Source organism: Cavia porcellus, unplaced genomic scaffold, assembly GCF_034190915.1.
Source record: "Cavia porcellus strain 051 isolate PalLab524CR breed Dunkin Hartley unplaced genomic scaffold, mCavPor4.1 scaffold_1, whole genome shotgun sequence".
NCBI classification, from domain to species: Eukaryota; Metazoa; Chordata; class Mammalia; order Rodentia; family Caviidae; genus Cavia; species Cavia porcellus.
In genome coordinates, this window is record NW_026947484.1 from 65,316,928 (window position 1) to 65,334,565 (window position 17,638).

A 17,638-nucleotide genomic window follows, 5' to 3' on the forward strand; every position below is an offset into this window, starting at 1 on the left:
TATCATTTCAGTGTTTCTGCTTGCTGTTACAAATTCACACGGTCAGTGTCATCAACCATGTCACATGCTTTCTGTGCTTTCTGGTAGAGTCATTTGCCAAATGCATTAGGTAGTGACTCCATCATTCCTAGGAACATTTCTTAAAAACTCTCCAATTCATTGATCTTCCCAAAATGACAGTAAATATTTTATATACACAGAGTCAATTAGAAGGGCAGCCTAGCTTAGAAGCTCCACAGTTGGATGTGACTCCAAGCCCCCAAACAAGGCTGCTGCTGTTTATTCAGATGCACGCAACACCCTTATGGAATCCCCTAAGCAAAGACAAGCAAGAAGCTTTCCCATCCATGGCAGCAGATACACTGCAGCACTGGGTGCAACTACTGGTTCCCTAAGTAGCAACCAAGCAGCACCTGGAAAAAAGCACTGTACCCCCCCCCTCCCCGCCACCTAAAGGAGCCCCTCTGCTTCGGCCACACATGGCACCAGTTCACAAGGAATCTGTAGTCACTCGGTTGTTACTGGATTGATCCTATGACCTTGTTATTTAGTCACTGCTTGAAAGAGAACAAACTTTCACCTTCAAATACATCAGAGTTCTTGGTCAACAAGATTTGTCCGTCAGTCAACAAGGACTTGCAGAACACACAGGTACACAGTTTTATAATTGATAATTGATGTTTATACCTCCAATTCTCAAGGAACTCAAAGTCTCATTTGCCTTGTTTCTCTTATTAGTCAGCCAAATATTTACTGAGTAACTGGGCTATGGAGCTCACATCGAGTCTGATGAGGTAGGGAAGATTAAGGTAGTGTCTGCAGGGTAGGCAATCACAGGTGGAAGAGCCAAGATTCTCACTTGTTGGATTGCAAGTAAAGAAAGGTTCAAAGGAGGCATGCTCAATGCTGCAAGGGCAGGCAAGCTAGAGAGCACGGGAGGACCCAGGAACTACCGGGGGGTAACCAAGAGAAGAAATAAGGGAGGGCGGTAAGGAACGGGCAGTACATATTCACCCGCTCACGCTCAGACTGTGAGCATGAACTACGAACCAGGCGCCTCTCAGGGCACTGAAGTTACGTCTACAACTCAGTATCCGAAAGTCCTGCCCTGGGAAGAGACAACATTACAAATAAAAGTAAGAAAGATAAGGGACTAGATAGCGAGGAGCAATAGGAAAGGAGAGAGGCTGGCATTCTGAGAGAGGTTCCAGGACAAGTGACCCGATGTCACCTGACATGAGCCATAGGCAACACGCTGCCTGCGGGGAAGGGTACTCTGGCAGCTACTGGGCTCACACCTGGACAGCAGAGATGAGCTTGGGAAGGTGGCGATGTAAGATGTGTACAGTGACACCTGCTGATGATGGAACGAGAATAAACACGTACATGTGGTAACAAAGGCAAGGAAGGCTCGCTGGAGGGGCTTTACAAAAGAGAAGGGAACCGGCTGGGATTTTAAAGGCAGAGCCAGCGCCACTTCACGGTAAGGTCCCGCATCTAGGATGCTGAAGCTGATCAGAGAACTGGTAATGATAAAAAGATAGGCATCACAGTGAGATGAAGAACATGGGCTGAGAGACAAGAGGTCAGAACATGTAAGAGAAGCTGGAAAAACTGGTGTGTTTCGTGTCATGTGATTCAGGGAATCTGTGAACTCCAAGTCCAAATGCCCGATCGGTATAAGAAGCCAGCTGAGCAAGGCGCACTGCCCAGAAGCAGACTGAGCATGGCACTGCTCTCTCTTCTTTTCTGCTTTTGAAGTTTGGCGTATCCCTCTCCTATATGTTTAAATTTCAAGCACCCAGGTTTGCATGCAGTTGTGGGACTCTGTGAATAAAGAACGACCTGAAAATCAGTGACAGACACGGAAAAGGCCTGGTTGCTGGGGCTGCATGTGCAATTTAATTTCCACATTAAAGCTCGAAATTTTTTTCATTTTTATCGGTACCGGGGATCCAACTTATGACCACCTGCTTGCAAGGCAGGTACTTATGCCGCTGAGCTAAATCTCCAGCCCCTAAAGCTCGAAATTTTTAAACTGAACACACAGAGCCTCACTTTAGTGCCTCTTTTCCTGTGCTAGGCAAAAATGCAAAATAATTCGTCAGGAATAAACTAGGATAACTCCAGCCCTGCACTACCCAGCAGAGTTCGAAGCTGAAGAAACTAAAGGGGCTGGGGCTCCACACCCTGAGAAAAGGCACAGGTACTCACGGTTTTCCTCCTGGGATGCCAGTCAGGTTTGGAGGGATCGCGGGCACACGCATGTGATGGTGTGGATCAAAGCCCACCTGAAATTTCCCCACATAAAACATCAAAAACCAGCGTTACATTAACTTATTTTACTCCAGTCATCCTTCTTAAAGCCTGTTTTAAAACGTCCTTTAAAAATAAAAATCCTGGAGCTACAGACACAAGTATTCGCTGATAAACTGGCAGCAACTTTAGGAATGAATGGGCACACACAAAGGGTGGAATGCACAGGAACGAAAGTGTGCCAGTGATCACCAAAGCTCCTGACAGAAACAAAAAGGTAACTGTCCTCTAACTCTGTGCATTTAAAATTTCTCAAAAAATGTTAATCTTAAACAAGATGCAAACAAGAAACTTCCCTGCTTTCAAAATAGATCTCAAGATAGCACACACAACTTTGTTTCCAAATGCACTCAGAAGCATCCAGAAAAATTCACTACTGTATAGCTACATCCCACAATGGATGCCACCCTCCAGCTCTCCAATGCCTCTGCAGAAACGTACCACTGGTGATCTTCCGTAGGCGGCGGCGGCAGCAGCAGCAGCGGCAGCCGCGCTCATCTGCGGGGAGATGTTGTGCAGGCCAGCATAGGCGGCTCCGGGGCTGGTCAGCTCGCCATTCATCCCAGCATGGGGCACAATTCCAAATGGGGTTGGATATGGGCAGGGGACGGCCATTGGGGTCCTCAGGCTGGATGCTGCAGACCAAGATGGTGCAAGGGAAGAGAAAAATAGAGAACACAGGAAGGCACACTGAGATCATGCTCAAGTCAAGTTAATGAGTACAAACCACGGTTCAATGGACATATCTGAATATTCCCCAAAGCCACTCAAGCCCACGGAGGGCTTCCTTCATCCCCTGTGGAGGGTGCACACCTAGTACACCCTCCTGGTTTGGGACAAACGCGCCATCTTTCAGTCTGTCTCTCCATGCTGGCTCTTAATGCCACCACGCTACCCAGTCACTTTAACAGCAGAAGCATATGGGTGATACAAAAGAAAATGTGTTCTTACTAACCCAAGGGGTCCACTCCTGGCGGTTTTCCAGACACGGGCCTCAGTCCGGGAGTGGAGTTACTGCCTGGGGTGGGCGCGTCGGTTCGCGGAGTAGGGGTATTGGACTTTGACACAGGAGTAGTAGACTTTTCATTCTAACAAGAGAGGTAAAAAATGCATCAGTCATGAGAACATGGTTGTAACAATGAGGTCAGCATTTCAAAGGTAAAGGAAACACAAAGGAAAGGAATACGAGACACAGAAGAGACTGCTCAGCTAGGGCCTTTTCCATGCATTAATTAAGAGACACTAAGAAAAACAAAAAGGACCAAAGTTCAGGAACATACGAGTTGAAACTAACTTTACAGAGTAGATCATTTCCGGGAAACTGGGCTCAGTTAGAGGGTAAAGAACATTTAGAAGCCATGGTGTTCTAACTGCTGTCTGGTGTCAGAGCCTGGGGTTTAATTTGGGCTCTTAGTGGATTGTTCATGCCACAAGTGGCCTTCTGTTTAACAGGTCCCATTAGAAAAGAGCCAAGACTCAGTCCTCAGGGAAACTCAACAGGGGAGGTGCCACACACACACGCGCGCACACACACACACACACACACACACACACACTTACACAAGACCCAACTATCTTGAAATGGGCAGCCCCAAGTATGACCGAGCAGTGCTGCTTACAAGGCTGAGTTCTTTGGATTTGGAGGAAGGAGTGCTGCTGGAAGATGCGATGGAGGCGGGGCTTATCGGGGCATCCTTCTTAAGCAGGCGAGTCTTGTCCAGGCCATTCTCACGCGGGGAATGCGCTGGGCTTCCTCGGGGGGAAGATGGGTCCTGCAAAGAGACATCACAGGCGGTCAGGCTCACAGCACTGGGGCCCTGGGCGAGGAAATTTCTAGCGGAAAGCACCAAACAGCTGAGTATAAAATGTCCTGCGAGAGACCACAAAGCTCACTGAAACTGCCGGAGGAAATACTTGGTGTAGGGGCCAAAGAAAACACTGCAGTATTTCTTTAAAACAAAGCAAAGAAAGTCCACCCATCTGCAAGCTGGCTGCACATGATATCTGCTGGCTGACCAGGGGCCTGATGTGTGTTTGTTGTAGGAGAAAAGACACAGGTACTTCACAGGAAATACAGTAACAAAAAAGGACCAGGAACCACAAACTCAGTAACTCATCACTTATAGTGCAAAACAGTGTTCGTTTAAAAATTAAGAAAACAATGGACACTGATAGCTTGGACACAGTGTTTGGTGGAGCCTGTAAGAGGAGGTTAAATAGCCATCAACACACCGTACCTCATTGGAAACGTCCACCACCAAGTTGTCATCGCTCTTCTCACCGTCGCTGTCCTGCATGGACAATTGAAAAGCATTGTTCTCCACCAGCCAGAACCACAATGACAACAAAACACAAACCACTGCGTTCACTCTGAGTCCAGACTGACTCCTCACTGCCTTAGAAAAGCAACTGTGTCAAACAGCGGTAAACTCTCGGTGGTGTCCTAGCCTAAGTTCTTTAGTCTTCGTGATGCCCTTAGGGGCAATGGCTCCACTTGCTAGCTGGAAACACTGAAGAAGAAACTGCTCATCACTCTGGACTGCCGGGCCCAGGCCAGATTCACCTACAGAGGGGCGTGGCTTACTCTTTGCTCTACAGCCTGGAGTAAGTCGCAGCAAGGATGATGACGGGGAGGTGGAGATGCAGACACAGTAGCCCTGCAGGGCACCAGCAGGGACCATGTGACTTCCCATCCAGCTGGCTTCCTTCTGCGGAGACCCGCCCAGGACCTTGGGATGGGGGTGAGGGTGAGCCAGGGACACCTGGAGAGCTCTGAAAGGTACCACCCACAAAACTCTGGTGCGCGCCTCAGCACAGGAGCCTAGTCCGATGTCTGAAGAGGCCTCTGACCCTATCCTCCTTCTTAGCATCCCCAGCTAACCACAGAAAGTCCAGCCATCCAGAAATACACAGGGGGAAGGACTCTGCCCCATGGAAATGACGACACAGAGCCAAAGTCCTCCACCAGGGGCTGGCCAGGCGCTGTGGGCGCACGCCTACACACATACAGGGCCTCCACGGGCGGGACGCAAGGACACCGCTTTCTCCCAGAGGATGCAGTTAGCCTGTGGGTACCACCACCGGCAAGGCGGTTGCTGATACACAGCAAGTAAGTGGGAAAGGACTCACGTAGCGAGCTGCAATTTCTTTTTCTTCAGTTTTCTGCTTTTTGCTCTCCGAGGAGTAGTCGGTGGAATTTCTGTGCTTCTCAGAGCCTCGGAAACTGGCAGACGGGGATACCGAGGAGCTCTGGAATCAGGAAGAGCAGCAGAGCTGAGATACAACCTGCCACCGAACTTGGGGACTTTTTCAAATTACTTGAGACTTTCCCCCTTTTGTTCTGTAGCTCACATTGACAGAGCAGTGAGATGGGAAAGGAGAGGGAGGGTGATGGAAAGAAGATGTGAGCGGAGGTAGGAGGAGAAGACGAGAGGGAAAGGGATAGGAGAAAAAAAGACGGAGGAAGAGGAGGCAGAGACAGCGAGAGCACGAGAATGAGAGAGAAAGAGAGTGAGTATCGGGGGAGGAGAGATAAAAAAGGAACAGCAGGTGAGTTCGAGAACTCAGAGGACAGGGACTTTGGCCTCAAGTGTCTGTCTACCTTGCACCATTCAGAAAACTTTTAAAATGTTGAGGGAAAAAGCAGATACAAGAGAAAGGGAACAAAAAGCAGATTTTTCTTTAAGTTTGCAGGCTAGGGGGAAGCCAGTATTTCAACCTTATAAAGAGAAATTAAGAGTAGCCTTAGACGTAAGAGATAATTAGTAAATTTTCAATGGGAAAAAAAATCAACAAAACCAAACAGGATCCATTCTGTGAGTCCCCACACAGGAAAAATGCACCAGCAACAAGATGTGAGGCCAGAGGATGTGTGCCCGCCACAAAGGCCACGGTTACTGGGCTCTCTTAGAAGGTATGAAAGCTTAAAACCAGGACGGGGAGGGGAAAACTGGAGCTACCCTTAACAACTGGCTAATAGGGCGTGGTGGTGCACGGTTTAATCCTGGGGCATGGGAGGCTGAGGCAGGAGGATCACCATGAGTTCCAGGCTAACCTGGGCTCCATAGTGGGTTCAAGACCAGCCTGAACTACAGAGCAAGGCCCTGTCTCAAACCCAACCAAAAGCAAAACCAAACAAGAAAAGAACTGGCCGTTGACTAGGTGACGGACACACTAGAGAGAGAAGACCTACACACATGTGAGGACCCAGGGCAGGACATCCCTGCTGAGGGAGATGACAAAGGTGTGAGTCACAGAGTTCCTCACATGGGACCAGGGCAGGATTCCCAAGGGGGACATTAGCCCTGCTTGCTTGAGAAAGGACTGATCTTACAGGGCACAAGAAAAAACACTCGCAGATAAAATATCTAAGGCAAACAGCTCTAGGCAGAATGGTACAGCACCAGCAGAATTATCTCTGCCTGGCCTCCCAATAGACTCAGGAGACCAGTACAGCCCTCCGAGTTTATAACTTTACTTGTCTTATATGAAACTAGTTTTCCTTTAGCTCAGGCTGAGTAGTAATTAACACTGAGAAAGACCTGCAGCATTTTCATGGGCTCTAAGCTAACTGCAAGTGGTGGCTCCAGCTTCCACTTCATTCCTCTGAACCCTCACACTCTTTCTGGGACCGCTTTGCTCTGTGCTCCTGCACTGTTCTCCTACCATAACCCAGCGACTTCCAAGACCACTGAACCCGCACACAGAAGTGTCTGTAAGCTGCTCCCCACTTGCTTCACCCCAGAGTCCCTCTCAGGTTCGTTCTTCCAGCCCACCCCCAACACTGCTAAAATTCCTACTGCTCAAAGAACAGTTCCCGACTGTCCACAGCAGTGGACCATCCACACCAGGGCCCTCACTCCTGGGTGCAATTCACAGCTCAGCTGCATCCCGCCCAGATGCTAGGGACTTGTGTTCCCCATCTGTGTGTTTTTTATTGTATCTGCAGCCTCCCCCACCCCACTGCCTCCGGAAATGCCTCTTCACTCAGACTCTAGCCTTTGAAATCCTTAGTCCCTAAGAACCAACTCTTGGACCTCCCTCAGACGCCGTCCGCAGCACCCATCCCTGGTTCCTTGCCGCTGCCTTAGCATTTTGTTCATCCAGTGGGTACAGCAAAGACAATAAAAGCACTGCTGTCATCTCACAGGTCGTGGCTTTCCTGAGCACAGCAGAGACTGCTCAGGAATGTGTTTGAACAGAACAGCCAGGCTTAGCCTCCTCTGCATATAAACCTCCATCTTCATCTAAAAATCACCAACTGATTTCAGAGGTCCCCATGGAAACTTCCCTCAATCCCCTGTCTTTACGCCTTTACCTGTCCAGGTTCCTCGATCTCAGCCAGTTTGATATTTTACAGGAAGACTAAGCACATCAGTAACAACTACCTTTTTACCTGACACTGTGTTGAGTTACTTTCACACTGCTAAAAAAACTGAATTCTGCACGAGAGTCAAACAGCTTCTTAAAAACCAATACTAAAAGTGGATGCCTATTTAAATCTTACCGCGTACTTACAGGCACACATGCACAATCAACACCTTTATTTTTAAGCTGGCTGCTTCAGGTTGTACAGAGAGCATTTTATTACTGGATTTCACTGCAGAGCAGTGCTATACTTCGGAGGCTGCTAGTAAAATCATTAAGTAGTTGATTATCACCAGCATGCATAGGCCCAGCTGGGCAGTCAGCAATATTCCAACAATGGAACCGAGCTGGAGTCAGCTGGCCGGCCACAGCTCTCTCCTCAGGGATCTGAGAAGGCTGGCCCCAGTGGTCACCTGGATCCTCACTTTCCTGGGTGTGACCTGGGAAGAACTAAGGAAGTACTGATAAATGCAGTCATGTTTACCAGAAAAGCTTGTTTTTTATTTCAGTTATTGTTTTAAAACTTCAGTCAGTCACCTCCACAGCTTACACAAGAGATGAATTTAGAAATGCTGAACAAAAGTCTTTTCACAAAAGACTTTTCTTTCTGCTGATCACAGAGGTAAGCAGGTTTGTTATGAATGGAAAGTCATGGTCAGAAGCAACAGTCAGTCCAGAGAGGACAAAATACAGCACTAAGTGTAAATGTTTAGTAACGCTCCAGTTAGGGTCTGTACTTTTACTGGAGTAGTAAAAAAAAAAAAAAAAAAAAAAAAGAAAGAAAGAAAAAAAAAGGAGATTTGTTTGATTAAAGATAAAAGAGAGAAGGAAAAATGTAAAAAATTAAGATTTTATACGAAAATACCAATTGCATTCATTGGTAGCACAAGATAAGTTTTAAAGGTAGTTACACTGAGGGCTACAAATCAGGTTAATTCAAAAAAAGGAACAACTCTCCACTTGGTTTGAAATCTAGCTTTCACTGAGATGGTGACTGAGTATGCCAGTAAATGGACTCTTCGGACAACCTGAAAGGGGTGGCCCCACACCTCCTCTGCCACTGGAAGGTCAAAGAGAGGTGCAGCAGTCAGACCCCGCAATCAGACTACTGGTGTAGACTGCGCTCAACAGCAGCGCGGCCCGAGGGCTGCTGCTTAGCCCCAGCCTCCATGGCCCTGGACTAAGGCTCCTATCCCCACCTACCCTGGCTGCTTCTGGGGCTCGAATCACAGCCACACGGAGTCCAAGTCTTGGTCCCAGGCATGCAGCCTGGCCCTCGGCAAGGGCAGCTCTGGAACTTTCACTGCACACTGCCATCCAGCTGTTTCTATTTACTACACAAACTGAGAGGGGGAAGGAGCGTGAATGTTCTATTTTAAACCTCTTGTGAGGACTATTCAAGGCATTCGTGTAGTATTTCCCCTTGGCAAAGATATTCAGATGGTCCATAATGATAGGGTTTCAATAGGCTGCTATTAACCAAGCACATCTCCTTCCAACAATCACAGTAAGGGTTTGGTTCAATACTGCACTGAGACAGGGTTATAAATAATCTCCACAAGGGACTGTCTAATTTGATTCCAAAGCCCAGTCCACTTTCCATCCACACGGCCAATGCTCAGGTGCACAGCTCCACATCATCTTGCAGGGTTACAAGCATAAATGATCAATTAAAGGTTCAGTAGACAACCAGTATCATCAAGAGCCCTAAAACTCAATCACTATGGCTTGTCTGCTCATTAGCGATGGTATTCAAAAGCCTCCTCCAGCTGGCTCTGGAGGCAGAGGCCTATACTCCCAGCACTCTGGAAGGCTGAGGCAAGAGGATCTCAGGTTCAAGCCCAATCTGAGCAACTTAGTGACTTAGCAAGACCCTGTCTTGAAGTACAAAGCTAAACAGGGCCTGAGATTCAGTTTGGTGAGAAGGTTCTGGGTTCAATCCTCTCTCCTTAGTAAGAACAGGTACTGGTTATCAGAAAGACAGGGTAGCCCAGGTGCAGAAGGCACCATGAAAATCTGGCCAGGGTGGCCACAGCTATTGCTTTGCCCTTCACTGTCTAGGCTTCCCTTCCGTCTCCACAACAGGCCAGTTTGGGTGATGGATCAGTTACTCAGAGCCCCTCTGGACAGGAATTCTTGGAAATTCACCTGAGCCTCAGGGTACGAGGAAGAACACAGAAGGTGCGAGAGCCCTGTAGGTTCTTCACTGACATCACTGCCAGACCCTCAGACACAGATTTCTCTGTGACCCCTCAGGAAACCAGAGACCGAGGTCCAGACCAGAAGTAAACACAGGTGGCATCTTGGAGCTCAGGAAGGGCAAGGCACTGTGGCAGGGAAGCAGAGACTGAAGGAACTCCTTCTTCTGAGTGTAATAACTTCGACAGCATGATGAACCTATGACATGTGAGCCCCAGCAGGAGGGCTGTGTCACCGAAAGCTCTAAGCACTTGCCACCACTACTCTAAGAGGACAAAGTCTATATCTCTTGTCATCCAGAGTCCCCAGAACAGGGCACCTATGTTAGGAATGCTGAAAGTGAGTCCTAAAGGTCACAGCCTTAATAAACTCTGTATACCAAGGGATCCAGCACCTTCTCCCCCCGGCGTTTCTGACTGAGATTTTATTACACAGGACTGCATGAAAGGGCTCCACTGCTACTCACACAGCTTCTTACGGCCTATAAAACATTTTAATCTATTTATAAGGAAACACCCCGGACAGATGATGACAATAATCCTGTTTTGAAGAATAAGAAAGCTTCAAAATGAAAATGGTCAAAATGCGTAAGTCTCACATACTAACAACACACACTGGTTCATGAAAATTAATCTCAATTTCCTAGCACACTGCTGGTGAGAAGGTGGAATGGGCAGGGCTCTGAGCCAGTCTCTGTCAGCTTACTGCTCATTATACTAGACTTTTTTTTTTTTTTTTTGGTAACCTGCTTGATTAGAGAAGTCATTAAAAGCACAATCTGTATGTAACCCTCACAGAACTTGCTTTTCTCAAATTAACATAAATCTAAACTCACCTTCAAAACCGATAGGACTTTCTGAAGACCTGTCCTCATTAAAGGCAGATTCAATACAATTTCCACAGAGAATAATGAGCCTGTTCTTTGAAAACATTTCACCTTCTGTAACATTTCACTTCATGAAGAACCACAGTCTTAAAAAGATTCTACTGTTGTCTTTGTTTTTCTGCGTCTCTTGTGATGAGAGAAATTTGGGTCAAAATTAATTTAGCTTACAGATAATCATATCATGGAAGCGCAGGAACTGACAGTCTGAGGAAAGACTGGGAAAGGGGCAGCACCACAACCCTCCTCCCGTGGGCACAGAGGCAGTGCCAGGCTCAGAACCAGCATGCACCACTGGCTGTTCAACCTGGAACAAAATACCAAAGAAGCACCCAGGTGAACAGAACCTACCCTTTGCCCTCCCGAGGAGTCAAAATACTTAGAATGAAAGTCTGACCTACTTCTCTCTCAGGCAGTGGGAGACAGCCTTCAATGATTTTATGACACATGATGAAATGAACAAATACTTTGAAGGAAAAAAGGGGGCACTGCAGTACCTAGTGCTGATTCGGGAGTGTTATGATGTGAAATCCAGCAATATTATTAATCTTAGTTCATAATGATTTTAATCTACTAAGTTTTATTAGGTCTCAACTTAAATGAGGATATGGATAAATCTGTACATATCTAAGTGTACAGGATTGATAGCCATAATACTTAGGTTTTTTTGGATAGTTGAACAGAACTGTTTGTAGTCTCCCTGGTTGAATTCCCATTTATATGTTCCACTTTTGTATCTTGAACAACTATTTGTGGAGGGACAATATGTATACATCAACTAGTGATTTATTACTGTTTATTCCTTTTCTTTGAAAATATGTACTACTTCTGCCTATTTTCTGTTTTGTTTCATCTTTCTTTAAATAAAATTTTAAAAAAATTCAGTCACTCGTCTCTTGTTTCTGTGGCCACACCATTATGTATTACTTGGTCAGGATAAAATGCCCTAATAACTTATAAGGTATCAATAAAATTGATTTTAAATTAGAACATTATCTTAATGTCCTCTTGGGGTTTCTTGAGTGCTATTTCCTCTTCCTGGAATAAAGCAATTGGCTCCACCCCAGAAATTTCATTAAACACAGTTCCTTTCGCTGGCAAGCTCGGTGTCTGGGGATGCAGACACACAGTGGGTGCTGAGCCTGCCTTTGCCGTCAAAGCCTACAGAGACCCAGGCTGTGGTCACAGGAGCAAGATCCAGGGAGATGAGGGTAAGTGGGGATGCCCTCTTATCCCTGATGCAGACGAAAACCCACAGCAACGCTGAATCCACCAAGTCATCTCATTCCCACTATCACAGATAGCTTCGTGCTAACAGCCTACCACAGTGAAGAAACTGCCACGTACACACCTAGTTATTACATACATGCTTCTAAGTTAGCGCACTACCTCAGAGACAGGTCACGCCCTTCACACTGACGGACTCCGCAGAACTTGCAAATCCTAACATTTTGATGTGCTTTTTAAGTCACCCATCAAGAATTCCCTGCTCTTAAAATAAAATTTTAAAAAATGAAAAAGATGATAAAAGGGGCTGGGGATTTAGCTCAACAGCATAAGCACTGGCCTTGCAAGTGCACGGTCATGAGTTCGATTCCTGGTACCAAAAAAAAGATTAAAAAAAAAAAAGAATGCCCTGCCCTCATGAATACAGACAAATCTTGTATACTGACTATATAAATTCTGGTTGCATGGGCTGGCTAGGATTATTAAAAATAATCTAGGATTATTTTTTGTCTAGCACCTACAAGACATGTCCTATGGCCCTTCTTCGTCTCCCTTGAAGCCAGTGGTAAGTGTCATGGGGTGCACGGATTTGCCCCAAGAGGAACAGAAGTGGAAACTTCCTCCCTGAATGTTCAGAGCAGGTAAAGTAGCTCCAGCTCACCTGTTCCAGAAGCTCTTCTGAAAAAGGCTGCACTAGGGGAGTGGCTCAGAGAGAACAAGTGACCGAGTTTTAAGTCCTGGAAGCTCTGTCTTAATGGGCCAGAAGCCTCATTTTAGTAACTACTAAAATTTATTGGGAAAGAAAGTCTTTGCATGCTGCTATTTTTTCCAGTAAACTGTTTTCATCTACTTGAAATGCTAAACATTTCTTCTTCCAGAGAGTGTTAATTCCAGAGAACTCATATATATTCTTATGTATTATGTATGCAAATATACTTTACAAAGCATCCGAGGCTAATGCAACACACACAAAGATGGAAATAACCATCTATCAACTTAGAGGGAGGCTGCCGATCAGGAACGGTGGGTCTTTACACCGCCACGAAATGGTTCTCTGTGATTGGTTAGTGATCTGGTTGCAAGGTCTTTCAATACAACATTAAAGTGAGAACAGTATTGACAAACAGAAATGGATGTCAACTGCACATTTATTTTGCATTTTTCTAGCAGCAAGATCTTTAAACATGTAAAAGAAACATAAAATTTTAAGCATATATAATCAAATGTATCAAAAATGCCATGTCAATAATACAAAAAAATATCAAAAGTACGGAGACAGTTTACATTCATTTAGCTTTCACTGCCAAATCTTCAGCTGGAGGACATTCTGTAGTCACACCGCATCTCAATTTGGACCAGACACATCTCTTGTTCAAAAGCTGCACGTGGCTTGAGGCCACCACTACACAACACAGGTCCTGAAGTCCTCAGAGTCTTGGCAAAATCATACTGTGATTACAGGACCTGGCTTTACACACTGGTTCCTGCCCGCTTTCTCCAACCTCACCCGAAAGCGCTCTTTCTCAGAAGAGGTGCCCCGACCCTTTTCACCTGCAGGGCCTTCGTGCAAGTCTCTGCCTGAGTGGCTAGCCATTTCCCTCTCACAGGTACACTTCTCAGATGTCTCAGTCTCACAAAGATCCCATTTGTGACGCTGCTCACTGAGGTCCGTCCTGGGAAGCCCGTCACAGACTCGTGTGCCCCTTCCTTTCCTGGCGTCTGCCACTGTCACTGTTCTGACTGGCTGCCTGCCTCCTCTACTTGACTGAAGTTCTGCGAGGCAGGGACCACACCTGTTCCAATCACCATGGAGACCCAGCAGTCTGTTTAGGGCCTCAATGAATGGCTGCTGAACAAGAGCACCAAGCAGGATCGAACCTGTCCCTGGGTTACTTTCACGATACTGAATTGGAGTGCACACGCTCCTAAAGGGCACGTGCGGGCGTTCTTACTTCTCTGTGTCCCTGGCACTCACTGACGACAAGCACAACAGTCCTATGTTGTATGTGTATGTGTGTGTGTGTACACCTATTCTGTGCAGGACACCAAAAGGAGGATGCTGTCAAAGACAGTGGTTTTGAAAGTGAGAAGGTGGCAAAGCGATTTCCAGAGCTCTACTGCAAAGAAATGTGTCTTAGATCTATGCTGAAATGAAACGCAAAAACATAAAGTGACACGGAGTAAGATAGTACAGGGAGAAGACCCCAAGATGCTCTGTTCCTGTTGGCTCTGCACCAAACAAGGGTACAGCCCCCTCCGGGGTCAGCAGCAGGGTACGAATCAGGACCTGGGGCTGAGCTGGTGAACCAAGGCCATTATTTTTTTCCTTCATGATTTGAAAAAGAGATAAATCTTTAGCATAACAGAGATCGTTTACAACTAGTGACCCCCTTTTTCTGTCTCCAGGTTGCACTCATCAGCTGTCTGTGGGCAGGAAGAAAGAACCTTTCTGAAAAGCCTGATCACGCAAAGGTGTGATTTGCAGGGGTCGAACCTGACAGATGCATTACTGGAAGCATGAAGCAGTCAGCAGCTTGTCTGTGGTGCTCATTTAGAGAAGAGCGACCCCTGAGGGCTCCCTCAAAAAGTGTATCCCCCAAGGAGGGGATAAAGGAGGCAAAAAGTAAAAAAACTCCTTAGTATTCCCATGCCGGGGGCGGGAGTTAAATCAATACGTTCAGATGATGGAAGAAAAAACCAAATACTGTACAGGACAGACAAATATACCTGTTTTAAAATGAAAAAGTGGTTTACATTGGTTGATTTTTGAGTCACAGACTGCCTAGAGTTTTATGCAAAATTTTAGCACAGAAAGCACCATAAAGCTTTAATGCCAGTTGTGACTCACGATAACTTTAGCATACTGAGGAATGAAAACAAATGATATTTCAAATCATTCTAAAGAAACAGTTTCAAGCAGTGGCTTTCATGACATCAGTGCTAAGGATGTGAGAGTCTGACAAAACACACAAAGCACTGGAAGAACAGGGCTCTCATCACACATGTGCCAAAATCACCACTCTGCAGAACAGGGCTGAAACGCTGCAGCTGGGGAGCCGGCAGCTTTCTAACCTTGCAATCGCACCCCAAACAACTGCAGGCCACAGCTAGGTCACAAGGGGCGGTAAAAATACCCCACAGCCCTGTTCCTCTGGCTGCCCCAGCCAAGCACAAGTACTGGCCTCTTAGGTCTCCAGACCTGAGCCTCTCCCTCCCGCTGTGTGGCCCTCTCGTGCTTCCTTCTGCTGCCTGCCCCCTGTCCTGCCCCCTACCTGCTACCCTGGAGTCCCAGGCCTGCTGGCAGCAGCTCTGTCTTGCACTCTGTCTTGTTGGTGGCGCTGCAGGCTAGAGAGGCTGTTGACCCTTACTCTATCACGCCCTTTCAGGTTAATTACTGCTGTACACGCAGTATACCTGGTGACATTTAATCACTCCAGCGCCACTCCATAAACAGAACTGAAGGGTACCCACTGCAGCCCGGCATCGGGCTAAGTGGAGGAGTGGTGGCGGTACACTGAAGATGGACGGAGCGGTCAGGCACTCACGCAACATGCAGAGAACAGAGGTGAGCACCACCTGATCATGGCAGTTTTACTGAAAATTTTACAGACTGGTGAACTTCTGTTACTACATACTGCACATGGCTCAATGGACACCTCTTCTGTTTGCAGTACAGGGAGATGCAGGAAGCCTATGTGGAACAAATGAATGAAGATAAATATAGTTCAAAGCACAGTCAGGACCCAAAACCTGACCTGTCTGCACCCACATCCACACATGCGTCCGACCTCATGTAGAAAGACAGCCCTCTGCTCATGCCGCTGCGTAACCCGCAGTAGGTATGCAGGGAGCAGAAGACTCCACAATCTACTGCGTTCCACAAAGCATCCAGGAGCCCAGGGCTGATGGGATGTCACGTCACGGATGTCTGAGCCACCAACAAAATCTGCTAAGGGAGACACCCACTCACTTTCCTCCTCTTGGAGTAAAGAGTAGGTCAGAGCGGTCAGCAGCAACCTTGGCGAGACTGGGGTGCGAGAGATCACTGTTAAGTGCTTTCAGTACCACCTGAGAGTCCAGCGGGAAGTCAGCCCCTCCACCTGAAAAATAATCCAGGCCCTGCAGCTGTGCTGTGCTGCCGTCAGTCAATGCTACAGTTTAAACTGTGTGCAAGATATTGCACTAGACTCCTGAGGCAGACACTGGGTCAGCTCTGCAGCCGTCTGGAGTCTGCAGGGAGGGGAGGACAGGACAAAAGCATGCTCTAGAGTGAGATATCTCTGGCTTAGCTCTAGCATTTATCAGTTGGGAAACTCCGGCCAGTTAATCCCCCACGGCCTCCATTTTCACCTCTTTAGGACTGTCACTGCTGTGGTCTAAATGTCTGTGTCCCATCACCCTTTGCATGTTGAAACCCAGTGCCCTCGGTGATGGTATCTGGAAGCTACAGGTCAGTGGAGTCAGTGTGCTTAGGAAAGAGACCAGAGGAAGCCTGTCTGCCCCTTCTACCCACAAGAGGACACAGGGAGCTCCACCAGCCCACCAGGAAGTGGGCTGCTCCAGACATCTCACCAGAGGCACCTTCATCATGGGTTTCTACTTCTCAGCCTTTACAACTCAGAGGAAAAACATTTCTCTTCTTTAACTGGGCACAGATATGTGGCACATGCCTGTAATTCCAGCACTCAGGAGGCTGGTCTGGGTACACAGAAGTTCAAGGCCAGCTTGAACTGCACAGTCTGACCCTGTCTCAAAAAACAAATGGACAAAACACAAAGAAAATACCCAGTTTACAGCACTCTGTTACAGCACCCAAAAGGACCAAGATGGTCATGCCATCTTCCCTTCACACTCTCTTCTCAGGGTTGACCTAGAGGTGACGGCCGGGCCTGTGCCAGCCGCAGCTCGCAGAGCTGAGGCGGAGAGCTGTAGCGGAGTTCGAATCTCCTAGGCGCCCGGAGAAATGAGCAGAGGAGGCCAGTGTGAGCTGCCCGCAGCACATGGGCTTGTGTGTTTTGCACTAAGTGCTTCTAAAAGGCAGCGACGCAGTGACCTTCACGTATAACACCCCAGCATGGCAGAGTGTGAACGTAGTCCCAGCACCCGGGGCTGAGGCCCTGCCTTACAAAGACACAGGACACTCGTGTCCTAAAGAAAAAAAAATCACTGGGACCTCTGAGAAGTTCTAAGTCACAGGCAGGAAAGTTAGTGTAAGAATTTTACAAGTCCTAGGAACAGATTACCCGCTTATTGCCACACTTTACAATGAAAAATAACACAGTGGAGACCTGGCACCTGTTCTGAAGTATGATAGCAAACTTCCGCATCAGACGATCCAGGCTGAGCTGTCGGCACCCGCAGAAGCCAGGTGCTGGCTGGGGGCTACTACACAGGTCCAGGGCGAGTGGAGGGGGCAGACTGGACAGAGGTGGACACAGTGAAGATGGCAGGTCTGGGTCAGAGGTGTAAGAGGGGAGGTTCACTCACAGATGGGTGTGTGTGCAAAATGATTCAGTTTTGCCAACAGCAATGCCATCCTCATGCCTTTGTCACATGACACAGGTTTTCCATCTGAAAGGGACCAGAGTCCTAGGTGTCCCCTGTTGGCAGACAAAACACCTGGGAGGTGTAACTCTGCTTTAATTA

The 17,638-nt window shown here is 47.3% G+C and overlaps 1 protein-coding gene across 13 annotated transcripts in view; it reads right to left on the reverse strand.

Moving 5' to 3' along the window:
* Window positions 1-17,638, reverse strand: part of Tle4 (TLE family member 4, transcriptional corepressor) — a 139,669-nt gene that overhangs the window by 19,248 nt on the left and 102,783 nt on the right. For all 13 annotated transcript variants that reach the window (XM_063249507.1, XM_063249506.1, XM_063249486.1 and 10 more), the window contains 6 exons: window positions 5,446-5,565; window positions 4,554-4,607; window positions 3,936-4,088; window positions 3,272-3,404; window positions 2,758-2,951; window positions 2,215-2,291 (listed from right to left, as the gene is read on the reverse strand). In XM_063249507.1, coding sequence (XP_063105577.1) covers window positions 2,215-2,291; window positions 2,758-2,951; window positions 3,272-3,404; window positions 3,936-4,088; window positions 4,554-4,607; window positions 5,446-5,565 — 731 coding nt within the window. The remainder of the gene's footprint in view (window positions 1-2,214; window positions 2,292-2,757; window positions 2,952-3,271; window positions 3,405-3,935; window positions 4,089-4,553; window positions 4,608-5,445; window positions 5,566-17,638) is intronic.